This window comes from Gossypium hirsutum, chromosome A10 (genome assembly GCF_007990345.1).
Source record: "Gossypium hirsutum isolate 1008001.06 chromosome A10, Gossypium_hirsutum_v2.1, whole genome shotgun sequence".
NCBI lineage: Eukaryota > Viridiplantae > Streptophyta > Magnoliopsida > Malvales > Malvaceae > Gossypium > Gossypium hirsutum.
Window position 1 is genome coordinate 2,893,670 of NC_053433.1, and position 13,682 is coordinate 2,907,351.

A 13,682-nucleotide genomic window follows, 5' to 3' on the forward strand; every position below is an offset into this window, starting at 1 on the left:
TACAATGTAGAGAAACAAATAGCAAGTAAATTCGAGCTAACTCTGAAAATGATAAAAAAATTCAAATAAAATATGATTAAGCTGAAAAAAACTATAAACTATAATAAAGCTAACCTAAATGCTAAAATTATATCCTAAAATGCTATAAAAAACTATACTAACGTAAACTTTAAATATACTATAAAATGTAATAAAACATTAGATGCTTGAGTCCATACAAACCACCTATTTTTGAAGTTTGTAATTATTATTGTTAGTACACCACACAAATCGGACCCAAACATATTGATAATCCGACAAGGGGAAGTTCGATTCTTTATAACTGATATAACCCAACAAGGATTGATAAAAAATGGTCTAGATAACCTCAGCCCCAAGAAAATTCATTCCACTGTGTGAATGCCTATGTTCACACCTTAACTGTTAGTCAGAAGTAGTCTCGAGAAGTTTCCAAAATCAATCAACTAGCTTAGCTAAGAGCACGCAAGGATGCACCCTCTTAAGAATTAACTAAGATTAGCCATAGTCGTTAGATTCGGGCACTTGTCTAATTGTTCCTGAGCAAACATCAAAGCCATAAAAAACCACCACAAATGACTCCGCACAGGTAAGCCTTTTACCCTAGCCAAAGTTATGTTTATCTTTCTTCATAAACCTCTTTGACTTGAACATAGGAACGTGCTCCAAAATCCAAACTCCAGTGCCCTTTTTTTTCTTTTACCGCCCTTCTAACTCCAGTCCCGCTTCATCGTAAACTTGGCTCAACAATTATATAATGTTATTTTTATGTATTATATGATTTACAACACAGTTAAATTTATAATAATATATAGTTATTATAATATAATTATATTAAAAAATGTTAAGTTGTCTATATATATACTTTTAATGAATGAAAAAAATATATATAAGTATTAAATATCAAATTAGAAAAAAAATATAAATTTTTTTCAAAAAAATTAAAAAAAATGTCGAGCGCAAAATAGGTTTAGTTTAACCATTTATAATATGAGTAGATTCAAGCAAAATTTTGGACTCATATTTCGGGCTAAGTCGAACTTGGGTAAACATAAAATATGTTAATATTTAAACTTATATGTTGTGGATAAAGATTCATTATCACTTCTCGGGTCAAATGATTAGCAACTTCATATCTGGTCTAAGGTTTGAGTCTTGTGGATAAAGAAAACAATCCTGGAACAGTTTGGTTAGGTATAACTTGACAGGACATTGACTTTATATAGAAGGATCTAAAAAACTACGAATTCAAAGCAAAAACTATAAAAGAATTCCAATAAAGAAAACAAGACAACAATGTCAGATGTTCCACCAATCCAACAAGTTGGAGATTTCATAACGCTCTACTCCACTGCCTGATTCTCTCCATCTTTATACATCTTCAACCGAGGGACATCCAGTCTCGTATCATAACAACGTTTATCTGTATTCTTATTACTTCATACGCATACCTAAGTCCATAAACAAAAACCAAAAACCAATTTAACCTGTCTAAATAATCTCCCAATCAGATTCACAAAATTCCATGTCTTGTGATTCTCGTTTGTTCCTTTGTCTGGATAGTGCATGCTGTTCATCATCCCGCTTTGTGAACCTTGACTTAGAAGAAAAGGCATCCCGGAGCTTTTTCTGTTCCATAAAACAAACATATATAATATCAGGCTCAAGTAACAAAAGTAGGATAAAGTTTGTCCTTAGCATTGGCAAAGGGGTCAGGACTCAAGAGAGAGGGAGAGCCGTATCATACCTTGTATGACCTGTGTTTTCCTACGTTGTTAGAGACGGAAAGAAGCTCACTACGGTCTACTATAATGCAGCTTTCTTCAAGCTTTGTGTTATCAAATGATGGAACTTCTGGTTCCATTTTCAAAACAGATTTATGGCTAGCCTCTAATAAACATGCTGGTCCCATTTTCACTTCTGGTTCTGGGGCAACATATATATGAATAAATAAAGAGCATAGTTCAAAATATAAAGATATATGCATATAACATACGAATCGAATACGTACCTATCGACTCTAACGATGTGTCATCTGCAGTAGAATCATTGTCCTTAAGTTCATTCTTGAAAGCTTTAGAGAAAATTAGGGAAGCAGGTGCTGTGAACCCTTTAGAATGAGCCAAGGAATTTTGGTCCTCTGTGAATTGTTCTGAAGGCAAGCCTAAATGTACATCCTCAACAGATTTTACAGAAGAGGAATAGACCAGTTTGGTCTGAGAGTGATCTTCATTGGCACTTCCATTCGAGTCCTCAGAGGCTGCAACGCCGGAAATTTGCACTGTGTTAAGGTCTTCTAACGAATCGGTAGATGAAGCGACCAAGTCTTGCATTAGTTCAGTGCAGAACTGTTTAACATTAGAACCAACTGTCTGCAACTGGTTTTCAACATATTGCAATGTTTCCTGACAGAGAAAGCCATCAAATTTCAAAAGAGATCTTAGCAGCATAGGAAGAAATAAGAATTTACAAAGATGAACTTTACAAATGTATATAAATCACCCAAAATGATCATCTTTTTCTCCATAAACAGATAAACACAGTGCCATAATTTAAAGAGGGCAAAAAAATACCTGGCAGACCATATCATCCACCTCCATACACATAGCTTCAAATTTCTGATAGAGGTTGCCTACCCAAGCTATGCCTTTAGCTTTTTTTTCCATTGAACAACAAGAAGGATGGTTTTACTTAAATTTTCAGATCCCACTTGGGTTTAACATGAACTGCATTATTCAAAGAAAAGGAATAGAAATTTATTCCTAATATACAGATATGCTACAACATCATATTTCCAGCAATGCTTGTGATCATAAGATCAAATAAAGAACAGATATGAGAGATCACAAAAATAAAGTAAGATTTGGGGATCAAAGCAACAAGTCTTCATTACAACAAACACAGAAAAAAAACTTGAGCCAAGAAAAAGAACTCAATGCCCTAAAATAAGAAAAGAAACAAAAAATAAATACCTATATGATCAACATGAAGAAGCATAAATATTTAATTAAGGAAAAGGATCACCGAGATGATCAACAAGCAGAAACATTATCATGAAGTAAACTATTAAAGTAATTAGTGGATAAACCCCAAAGTTATAGTGATCAATTTAACAGGTTTCGAGACTTGTTACTGCAGGCAAGGCTAAAACTTGGCATGAACAACTTAAACAAAATTATGAAAGAAAAATGAAGACAAATTTTTTTCTTTAACACACTTACAGGTTTTTCTCGAGGAAGAGGGGAAGATTGTGATTAAACCCTTTGTTCAGTTAGACTAAACTCCAATTCCAAGAAGGTAGGTAGAAGAAGGAAATACGGCTAAATTTTCTCAATAAAATAAAATAAAACTCAAAGGAGATACCAATTATAATATAAACACTAATTAGTAATTAGCAATCCAATTTAAAAAAATTGATATAATATATTTAAATAAAATAATTTAAACTATTTTTTTAAGAATTCAACTCTAATAAAACTACCCAATTAAAAATTATTCTCTTGAAAAAAAAACGACCTTTATTTTCTTCTAAATAAAAATTATCATTTTTTGGTACAAATTTCTAAAAATACATACTTTCTTTTAGTATATGGAAATATATATAAATAATGAAGAAAGTGAATGAAGCCAAAAATATTAAAAGTGCACCAGCCGGGAATCGAACCCGGGTCTGTACCGTGGCAGGGTACTATTCTACCACTAGACCACTAGTGCTTTGTTGTTAAGTGTCATAATTTTTATATAATAAATCAAGTTAAGCAAAAATGGATTTAGAATCTCCATTAACTTGTTCTACTTCGAGTGATGCAAAGTAGGCAGGCAAGATTTTATCATATATAAGCATCAGAGCTAAAATTATTGGATAACATGAAATGAAATGTTCAGTCATAACAGGAAACGAAAAGAGATAAGTTCATATAAATTTACACACAACAGTCATATGATCTAATATTGAACTCTTACATCTAATGATATGTATATATATGACATGTTTTCTGAATTTTCATTTCAAGCCAACCTTTTCACATTCAAACAAACACCTGCAGAAAATAAAGGAGATGTCGCAGTGGATTGACACAAACGAAACAATGGCAATCATCTTTTTTATGAAGATGAGCTTGAGGAATCAAAGTATGAGATCCTCTGCCTCTTTGGAAACGTCGAGTATGGCAAGTATTCCGGAGAGATAGAAGCCTTCTCCAGGACAGAATTCAAGGCCCGGCGAACGGAACAGGCCAGATGTTGCCATGACTCGGCGTCATCACCATGTGCGGTGGTTCGGCAACCGGTAAAAACAAAATCTTTCCTCAGCCGACTACCCAAGGTTGATATTTCCGCTTTAACCATCTTAATCGGAAGACAATCGAGAGCTTGTCGTAGGTCGGTTAGAAGTTGGGGTCTGTAATCACAACAGATTGATGCCTTGAAACAATATGTCCCATTGGCTTCATCGTTACACGTTTCAACTATCACTTCATCATCATCAACTGGAACAAGAAACCCTTTGCTAGCTTCAGTTGCAGCCTTCTTTAGTTCTTTCACTTGTCTTACCACCTCACCAAGTAATGTGGCTTTATCCATCTACGATGACCATTTGATTTGACTTGGTTAACTAATTATTTAAAAGAAAGAAAAAAACAATTGATATAAGACAGATTTATTTGTCAACTAAATTAGTTTATAAATCAAGAAATAGACCTCATCAAAATTCATAGCAGAACAGGTGTTATTTTACATCCCCCCCCCCTTCCCCCACATGTCCGATCATTTATTAGCTTACACTTTTCTGACGGTAGGGTTTAACAGAAAAAAAAAACAATATTTGCACGAAGTGATGTCAAAAGATATTATATTATTACGGAGATGTTAATTCTTAACTAACACGAAGATAAGGAGGAGCAGTTGAAAGGTATCAAGAAAAGAGTTGGCTAACCATTAACTGCAGACAACCTTGCATGATTGATTGGTTTTGTTTGAAATATATAAAACCAAACTCATCTGGCACTAAAGGTCTGAAATTGAGATCCTAAAGAAACCTTAATCTCATAATTGTCAAACTATAAAACATGTATTATAAAGAACGATGCATCCCCTTAGTTGACTTTTGTTGAAAGACCCGACTTCTGAAGTTTCATTTGCCATCGCTGGTCCGACGCCATGTATTGTCTTTTAATGGAGATTTTGTTTTTTTTGTACTTTGCCGAGAACTAATATGCCTCAATAGGTTTGATTCACAAAGCTAAAAGAGTATTGATTGATGGAGATATGACTTGTAAAGCTCAAAAGAAAAGTGTTACCTAACAATAATTATGAAAGTCACCAACGACTACATAATTAATATCATACACTGTATAAAAACTTCTATAAATTTTGCAGATAATATCTCCACCTATGGAAGCAGTTACAGCTTCAAAGGCAGGCCATTATCTAGAACTGAAGGTCTGAAATCCTAAATAAACCTTAATCTCGTAATTGTCAAATTGTAAAACATCTGCTAAAAAGAATGATGCATCCCCTTAGTTGACTCTAGCATTTATGAAATTCAGAGTTGACCTTCCAAGTGCAAAATTGATGCAGCAAATGACCTCACAACAAATTTTTTTGTTATAATTAAAATATCCAAATTCATTTTACGGTCGACAAAGATCCTTTCAGGTTCATAGCTACCCTTCATCTTCTACCTTATACTCTACCTGGACAACCTGGTAATTACATCTAATGATCACTGTTAAACAGCAAGTTTTAAGACTCAAAGAATCCTAGCAGGCACATAATATAAGCAAACAATTTAAATGAACTATATTATCCATCTAACATTTATAAAGAAGGTTGTAAGAAGAACCTTTTCTCTGTATGGCAAGAGAGTACGGAGGGTGTCCAGGTGAGCATTAATCCTTTCTCTCCTCCTCCTCTCAGCTTCGCTATGACTCTTTAAAGCCGCTATAACTTTCTCTTCCGACACGCTTTTCTTCCCAACCTTCACCGGTGACTTCACCACCAGCTCACTTTTCTCATTATCCAAAACCAAGGACTGTGAAATCCCATTGCATGGACCCAAATCACGGGAAAAGGGATCGAGGAAACCAGAATAACAATTCCCAGATAAAAAAATGTTGTCGTTGAAATAGTAAGCAGCCATATAAAAACACACACAAAAATAAAAAGAAAGCTAAACGACGTTGTATGAGAGTTTGTTTTTAGGAACCAGAAGTGAAAGAGAGTAGACCAGGTGGACGTGTGGTGGGAGCGAACCAGAAAGATAGCTTTTGAAGAACAAAGTTTTGATGGTTAGCGACTTTCTCGTTGTTGCCGATGATCAGTGCTATGATTGTTTCGATGATAGCTTCCATAACGCAAGTGAACAATTCTAGGGAGATCGTTTTTTCAAACAGAAAGAAAGACTAAAGAGAAAACATCCACATTTTCTTCTTGATCGTCTTGAATTCCTCCATAGGTATGTGTGATTCCTTTCTAGAGTTTTGAGACGTTTGAACCTCAAAAACAAAACAAAAACAATATGGGATTTTTGGGATTTCGGTGAATATTCAAGAGAGAGCAAACAACAGAGGGAAGAACAAGAGTATTTGTTTTCTTTGAGCTTTGTAAGCATAGAAGACTGAACATAAATGGGATCTCTCACAAGGGCTTAAAAATGGTGTTAGAAGGTCAATGGATTAAGCACTGTTGTTTTTAATTTATCTTAATGACCTAAAAAATACAAAAAAATATTTTATAATCATACTTTTAATCTTAACCACATAAAACAATCATGGTGGTGTATCTTTTACTTTTTCTAATATACTTTATTTGTTAGGTAACATCTGGCTTTTTATATAAGATTTGTACTGCAAACACTAATATAATTACATTATTTTAAGTTGATTTTAATGTGCTCTTGTTGATAAATGTGAACTTTTGAGAAATGTTATTCATATCACTAAATTATTTTACTTGTATAAATATATAATATCCATTTAAAACTTAATTATTAAGTTAATGTTTTATAAATTATATCAATACGGAATTATGGCATTATTCACTATAATATAGATTTTGGTGTCATCAATTTGTCTAAGCTCATTGTCAAAAGTGGTAGGCTAAAGATAGAGAGAAAGTTGGGATGGGAATTAAATACTTCCATTTTAATATTATGAATGTTAATAAACTTTTTATTTAGGGTTAGTTTGACAATGTTTTTAAAAAATATTTTTGAAAAGTACCGTGGAAAAGTGCTTTTAAAAAGTGTTTTTGAAAATTTTAATTTAAAATTTGAGTGTTTGGTATTGCTGTTAAAAAGTGCTTTTGAGAAATAAAATATCAATTTTAGACATGATATTATAAAGTAATAAATATACATTTAAATAATGTTCAAATTAGTTAATATTATGATATTTTAGTAATAATATAAAAAAATAATTTATTATAACTTATTGTTAATATTTTAATATATAATATTAATTTTAAATAATTCTAAGTAATTAATATTAATTGTTTATTAAATTTAATTAGAATATATAAACTATATTTAAATATTTAAATATAATCATTAATTATTTATAATTAGATATTGACAGAATTGTATTATTTTAAAAATGATTTTTTATTTTTAATTAATAATTTTAACATATTTGTATTATTTTATTTTAAGGATAAACTACAAAAATAGTCACTTTTGTTTGCTTCATGTTACATTTTAGTCACTTATGTTTGAAATGTTACGTTTTAGTCACTTATGTTATTATTTTGTTACGAAGTGATCACTCTTCCGTTAAGTTCTATTATCTCCCTAACGGTAATCCTACGTGGCAGTCCAACTAGATATTACTGAATCTGCTAATACGTACTTCATTCTGATGAAGTATGTATTAGCAGATTCAATAATATGATTATATATATATCTATATATTTAAGCATGTATCACATTACAAAAACAAAATTTTAAATACTTATACCTCATAAAACATGTATCTCATTACAATAATTGTTATTTTCCAAATAACATATTATTTTATAATTTTATTTCTTATTTAATATTTTAATTTAATTTTAATAATGCATACTTTATCCGGATGAAGTACGCATTAGCAGATTCACTAATATGATTATATATATATATATTTACGCATGTATCACATTACAAAAATAAAATTTTAAATACTTATACCTAATAAAACATGTATCTCATTACAATAATAGTTATTTTCCAAATAACATGAAAGAATGAAATGAAAAGAACCGTAATAAGCTCACAAACTTGGGATTTTTACTTTGTCAAGTCCAAGAACCAAAGGTCAAGCAAAAGAGAAAAGCTGAAAATAATGTGAAAGAACTTTTTTTATTTCATAATTATTTCATAAAATTAAACAATCAGAAAATAACTAAAGAGAAGAAGAAGAAAAAGAGACTCACCTGCCTGAAGAAAAACAACCAGAGAAAAAGTAAACAAAAGAGAATCCAATCAGTTTTAGCAAAAATATCCAGAGCTGTTGCAACAGCAAGAAGCTTTGCAATAGTAGGATTTGTAACCTAAAGTGGACTTGAAAACAAAGCCAGGATGGAACCTTTATTATTTCGTAAAACCCTACCAAAATCACCATTGCCAATCGAATTCTGCATTGTGGTAAGTATTAAAAGTAGCATGCTTTAATCTTATTTTTAATGCATTTTTTGGTGATTATTCGATGTTAATTGTGAATTTTATGCTCCCAATTCTTTAAATTCGTGTTTTTATGCCTAATAGAGCATTTGGGAGCAACAGAAGCGAAAAACGAGCAAAAATTGAAAAATCGAAGCAACCTACAGGAGCCACATGGGTTGACCTTACACTCTGAACTATGGAAAATCGTGATTTTTAAGTTTTTCGGGCATTCTAAGATGCATTTATGACAAAATTAAAAAGATAGGAGAGAGCTATCATAGAATATTCAAGAAAATAACTCGAAAAACACCATTAAAGTCGATTCTGAAGTAGATTTCCATTAGGATTGAAGATTCTCAATTGATTTTTTAGGAGATTATCATAAGTTTCTTTAGTTCTTTCAGTTATACTATTTCTATTTTTAAGTATGAAACTAATTTTCTAAATACCTAGGGAGATGAACCCTATGATGAATTTTGTCGTTTGATTTTTATTTTACGCAATAAATACTTAGATATTGTTCTCAATCATGTGCGCTTAATTCTTGGTTTGATATTTCTAGATTATTGATCCATGTTTGATGTGCTTAAATCAGAGGAGGGATAAACCCTATTTTAGAGTAGATATTGCGTAATTGAGGAATAAACCCTGTTTGAGATGAGTTAGTGTGATGATAGGGTTTTAATTTTAAAAAATCAATTAATCAACCTAAAGTAATTAGGGATTCCAATGAATCAATATACTAAATAAAGAAATTCTGTAATTTAGATTAATAGTGACAAATGAAATCTAGGTGAATTCTTTCCTTGGTATTGTTTCGCTTCTTGGTTATTATTCGATTATTTTCCTGACTTGTTCTTTATGGTTGTGTTCGTTAACAATTAATTTAGTTAATTTTAGTTTTTAATCAATTACTCGGATTTATCGATTAAATAATAGAAAGATAGTAATTACTAATATTTTTAGTCTCCGTGAGAATAATATCTTTACTCCTCGTAACTATATTATTAATTGATAGATACACTAAATCATTTTTTAATTAGTTTCATAGATACCACATTGCTCCATCAACATTGAACTTCAATGATCCTTCAATGATACAATAGGTGGCGGAGTCCATAAAACACAACTCCTTAAGATTTTTTCATAGTTGAAAAATGCTTCACCACCCATGGTTATAAAAATGATCAATGAGATCGGAGTTTCCTTCGATTGAAATTAGATCGAAATTCTTAACTTTAAATAATTTGATAGATGCTTATGAAATGTTTTAATTTAAGGATTAGGTTTAAAAAATTTTATTTAGAATTTAGGGTTTAAAAAATATAGTTTAATTGAAGTGAAATTGTTCAAATCTCGATACCCATTAGATTACTTTTTTCATATATTCAATTAAAAATCTCGTAAAAGAATTATAAGGATCTTGACATCCTTGACTACTGAAATTTTAGGTCTTGTATCAGATGCAAAAAAACAAAGAAACTTTAAATTCGTTCTCTCAAAGTAAGAAAATGATGTCGAAGAAGATTATGATAAATCAGACAAAAAAAAACGTAGAAAGAAAAAACAATACAAAAGCAACACGGAAGCAGAGCCTGATTTCATCCTAAAAAGGTATTTGCGTTTTCAATTGAGATGGGATAATTCTTTAAATCAAAGAATAATCAATAATATCAAAGTATATTGCCTCCTGCTTAGATTGATAAATTCAAACAAAATTGTTATATCCTCTATTCAATGGGGAGAAATGAATTTGGATATTTTGATGATTCAGAAGGATTTAACTCTTAGAGAACTAATGAAAAAAAATATTGATTATCTATCCAGTTCGTCTATCGGTAAAAACTGATGGACAACTTATTCTATATTAAACTACAAGTATTTTGTTGGTTCATACAAATAAACACCAAATTAATGGAAGATACCAAAAAAAAAGTCATTTTTATGAATTTATGAAACAAACCAAATAACTCCCATTTCCCCTCCCACAAAAATACTCAAAATCAGAAATTTTGTTTCCATGAATTGTGAAGACATAAGCCTTTTGAGATTCAGGGTATCAAAATTTATTATATAATCACAGTTTTAATCTTAACCACATAAAAACCATGATGTTATATCTTTTAAATTCTTTTAACATACTTTATTTGTTAGGTAACATGTGGCTTTTTATATAAAATATGTATCTATAATTAGATTATTTTAATTTCATTTTTAAATGAATGATTAATTTATTACAAATAATCAGTATATAAACAATACTCTTAAATTTTTATAAATGTAAAGTTCTGGAAAAGCTCCATTTTAATATTGCGTGGCATGATGATGTTTGAGAAGAAGAAGCTAACACATGGCCCTCACTTCCTCTCAACAGCTTTCTCCATTGACATCAAGATTCCATCACATTTTGATTAATTACATTAATTTTCGTGTTTAAAACAGCAAAACAAAACTTCAATGGGAGACTTTCTTTTTATAGGCTATGAAGGTCTTTCTTTGTTATCATCTAACTCATGAATTGTTCACAATTTTCCTTATGGGCACCAACTTGATATAAAAAATAAACTAGCAGTGTTCATCAGAAAAAAAAAGATTTAATTTTTTTTAATTATGAGTTAATTCGTCCAGATTCAATGCATTTTGTAGATAATATTTATAAATTATATGAGATTTTGACCTTTAACTTTGCTTGTTAATAATTTATATTAATTTTATAGTTTACGAAAATTAATTTTTTAAAATTCATGTTTATATTTTTTTAATAATATTATATTTAAAATTTATATCTAAAAATTTTTATTTCATTATAATATGTCTTATCATTATAACATAACTTTTAACTTTCATAAACTTTTAACATATACCTCCATCTTTTTGCTATTGGTTAATGCAAATATAAGGAATTGGTCATAATTTTTATGATATAAGTAGTGGGGGAAAAAAATGAATTAAGCAACTTTCTATCTGACGTGAAGAAGACACGTTTCAATTTTAAGTTTCTGTCATCATGCAACTGATAGCATGTTGGGCTTTTCTAAGTGTTTATATATGAGTTTTGCTCGTATAAATTATGCATGCATGAATCAGTTTAAGTTTAATTAATTATTCAATTTTATGTTTATAATGATTTATTATTACCGAAGTTGTAATTAGAAAATATTTGTTGTAAGAAAAAAAAAGTTAAAACCAAACAAAGTTGTTCCAACATCAATTCTGCAAAAAATCCTAAGTGGGTGGGTGACAGAACAGAAAGCAACCAGATGTTAAAAAATATAAACAGAAAAGGCGAAAATCTGAACCCCAGCCCACTTACCTCTTAAAAGAAGTGGAAAACTTGTGGCTGTAGATCAGTCGTATCTCCGATCATATCTAATCGGTGAAGCTGATGGAGGTCTCCATCATTGTCACACAAAAGTCGGAGTTTCTAAACATGAAACATGTTAAATAAGTCATTGTGTGTATCATAATTTTTAAGAAAGGTTAAAATATAATTTTATCGTTATTTTATCATGTAATTTTATAGAATTTTAAGGGATTAAATGATAAATTTAATATTTTTGAGAGTCAACATTATTGCATATTCACTTCGTGTAGTCCACTTTAAGAGTTAAAGGATTAAATGATAAATCTCTTTCTATCTTTTAAAGAGGAGCATGAATATATTTTAGCATGCCTAAATTCACGTTCTTTTGTATTGATAATAATATTAATATTAATCTAGTTAAGATTTCATATTAGCTTATTTATGGGAAGAAATATAGAAATACAGTGGAATTTCAATCCTACATTGCCAACACGTATGTGTGTTTGTGTGTACAAAAGTCAATGAAAGGCTACAAATGAAAACAAAGAAGTAATGGTATTATGGTATAAACAAAAGCCAAATCAACGAATGATGAGTACTAGTCTTTTTTGAAAAGGTCTTACGAAAGGGCAACTTAACGACCAAATTGCAGAGCCAAATACGATAATGGCAATTTTACCTTTTATTTGGTGTCTTCAACATTTGAAATAGCCCCTCAGAGCATCCAAAAGACACTGCCATGAATTTAAGTTTTGTCCAAAGATAAAAATAAGTTAAAATATGCCCATAAATCTTTATACTATTTGAAATTTTAGAATTTAGTGTTTATATTTTTTATTTTAAAAATTTAATTTTTTTTTATCTTTAAAATTTTAAAATTCAGATCGAACTGTTAATATTTTTTCTTCTAGTTAAATAGATTTTTTATTTAATAATTTTTTTTAAAAAAAATTATATACAAAGATTAATTATAAATTTTTTATCGTAATTCTAATTTTGGATGTTGCTATTACTTGCAAACTTTAAGAGTTGGGCTTAGGATGACTTGGTTTTTATATATTTGTATGACTTTATGAATTTAAGAAATTTTTCAAATTAATATGTTTTATTTGGATATTGTATTTTTCCTTTTGCTTTAATTGTTCAATATTTAAAAAATAATCATTTATTTTGTTTTAGATGATTTTCTATTAAAAGAAATTACTTTTATTAGTAATATTATTCACATTACATAACAAATTATGTTTAATAATTTGTGATAAGTATAACACTATTTATCGTATAATTAAATTAATATATTATATCATTATATATTTTTTATATTATCATTCCATTTAAATTTTATTTTATATATTTATTATATATAAATAATTATCATATTAAAAATATTTTATAATCATAATTAATATTCTAAAAAAATTATTTCACTTTATTATTTAACATAATTTAATGTAAATATATAATGTTTATGAACACATTTCATTAAAAATATTATTATTTATATTAATTATTAATGTCTATTTTAACTGTTGTATTATAGATATGGGCTTGAATTTAATTTCTTTTAGATTTGAATCATATCAATCTCGTAATTAAACTTTTGAATTTGAGACTGTTTAGAGGCAATTATAGGGGGTCTCCGCCTCCTTTAAAATAAAAAATTATCATTTAAATCTTTAAAATTTTTTTAAAATTTTAAATTAATATAAATAAAATTCTACT

At 29.3% G+C, this 13,682-nt stretch overlaps 2 protein-coding genes and 1 non-coding gene across 6 annotated transcripts; all 3 read right to left on the reverse strand.

Annotated features, from left to right (window-relative positions):
• Positions 1 to 1,265: 1,265 nt before the first annotated feature.
• Positions 1,266 to 3,586, reverse strand: LOC107924919 (uncharacterized). 4 transcript variants are annotated; one of them, XM_016855497.2, is made up of 5 exons: positions 3,240 to 3,586; positions 2,592 to 2,744; positions 2,030 to 2,423; positions 1,766 to 1,944; positions 1,266 to 1,647 (listed from the first exon to the last, which is right to left on the reverse strand). In XM_016855497.2, the coding sequence occupies exons 2-5, from the start codon at positions 2,682 to 2,684 to the stop codon at positions 1,510 to 1,512; spliced, it is 804 nt and encodes a 267-aa protein (XP_016710986.2). In that variant the 5' UTR covers positions 2,685 to 2,744; positions 3,240 to 3,586; the 3' UTR covers positions 1,266 to 1,509. The 4 variants fall into 4 exon arrangements, with proteins under 4 accessions (XP_016710986.2, XP_040935488.1, XP_040935489.1 ...); XM_041079554.1 differs by having other exon boundaries at positions 1,766 to 1,938; positions 3,240 to 3,395; XM_041079555.1 differs by having other exon boundaries at positions 2,592 to 2,671; positions 3,240 to 3,346.
• A 75-nt stretch (positions 3,587 to 3,661) lies between these two features.
• TRNAG-GCC (transfer RNA glycine (anticodon GCC)) lies at positions 3,662 to 3,732 on the reverse strand. The gene has a single exon. It is a non-coding gene; the product is annotated as a tRNA-Gly (tRNA).
• A 149-nt stretch (positions 3,733 to 3,881) lies between these two features.
• Positions 3,882 to 6,699, reverse strand: LOC121208567 (transcription factor bHLH30). The gene is made up of 2 exons (XM_041079557.1): positions 5,861 to 6,699; positions 3,882 to 4,599 (listed from the first exon to the last, which is right to left on the reverse strand). Exons 1-2 carry the CDS (start codon positions 6,155 to 6,157, stop codon positions 4,123 to 4,125), a joined length of 774 nt encoding a protein of 257 aa, XP_040935491.1. The 5' UTR covers positions 6,158 to 6,699; the 3' UTR covers positions 3,882 to 4,122.
• Between the last annotated feature and the right edge of the window lie 6,983 nt (positions 6,700 to 13,682).

Excerpts from the sequence above, each read along its gene's own strand:
- LOC107924919 (XM_016855497.2), bottom strand. The coding sequence starts at position 2,684 with ATGGAAAAAAAAGCTAAAGGCATAGCTTGGGTAGGCAACCTCTATCAG. Across the intron at positions 2,424-2,591 it reads TGGATGATATGGTCTGCCAG|GAAACATTGCAATATGTTGA; the intron begins GTATTTTTTTGC and ends TTTCTCTGTCAG. Across the intron at positions 1,945-2,029 it reads CACATCGTTAGAGTCGATAG|AACCAGAAGTGAAAATGGGA; the intron begins GTACGTATTCGA and ends ATGTTGCCCCAG.
- LOC121208567 (XM_041079557.1), bottom strand. The coding sequence starts at position 6,157 with ATGGCTGCTTACTATTTCAACGACAACATTTTTTTATCTGGGAATTGT. Across the intron at positions 4,600-5,860 it reads TCTTGCCATACAGAGAAAAG|ATGGATAAAGCCACATTACT; the intron begins GTTCTTCTTACA and ends TGGTCATCGTAG.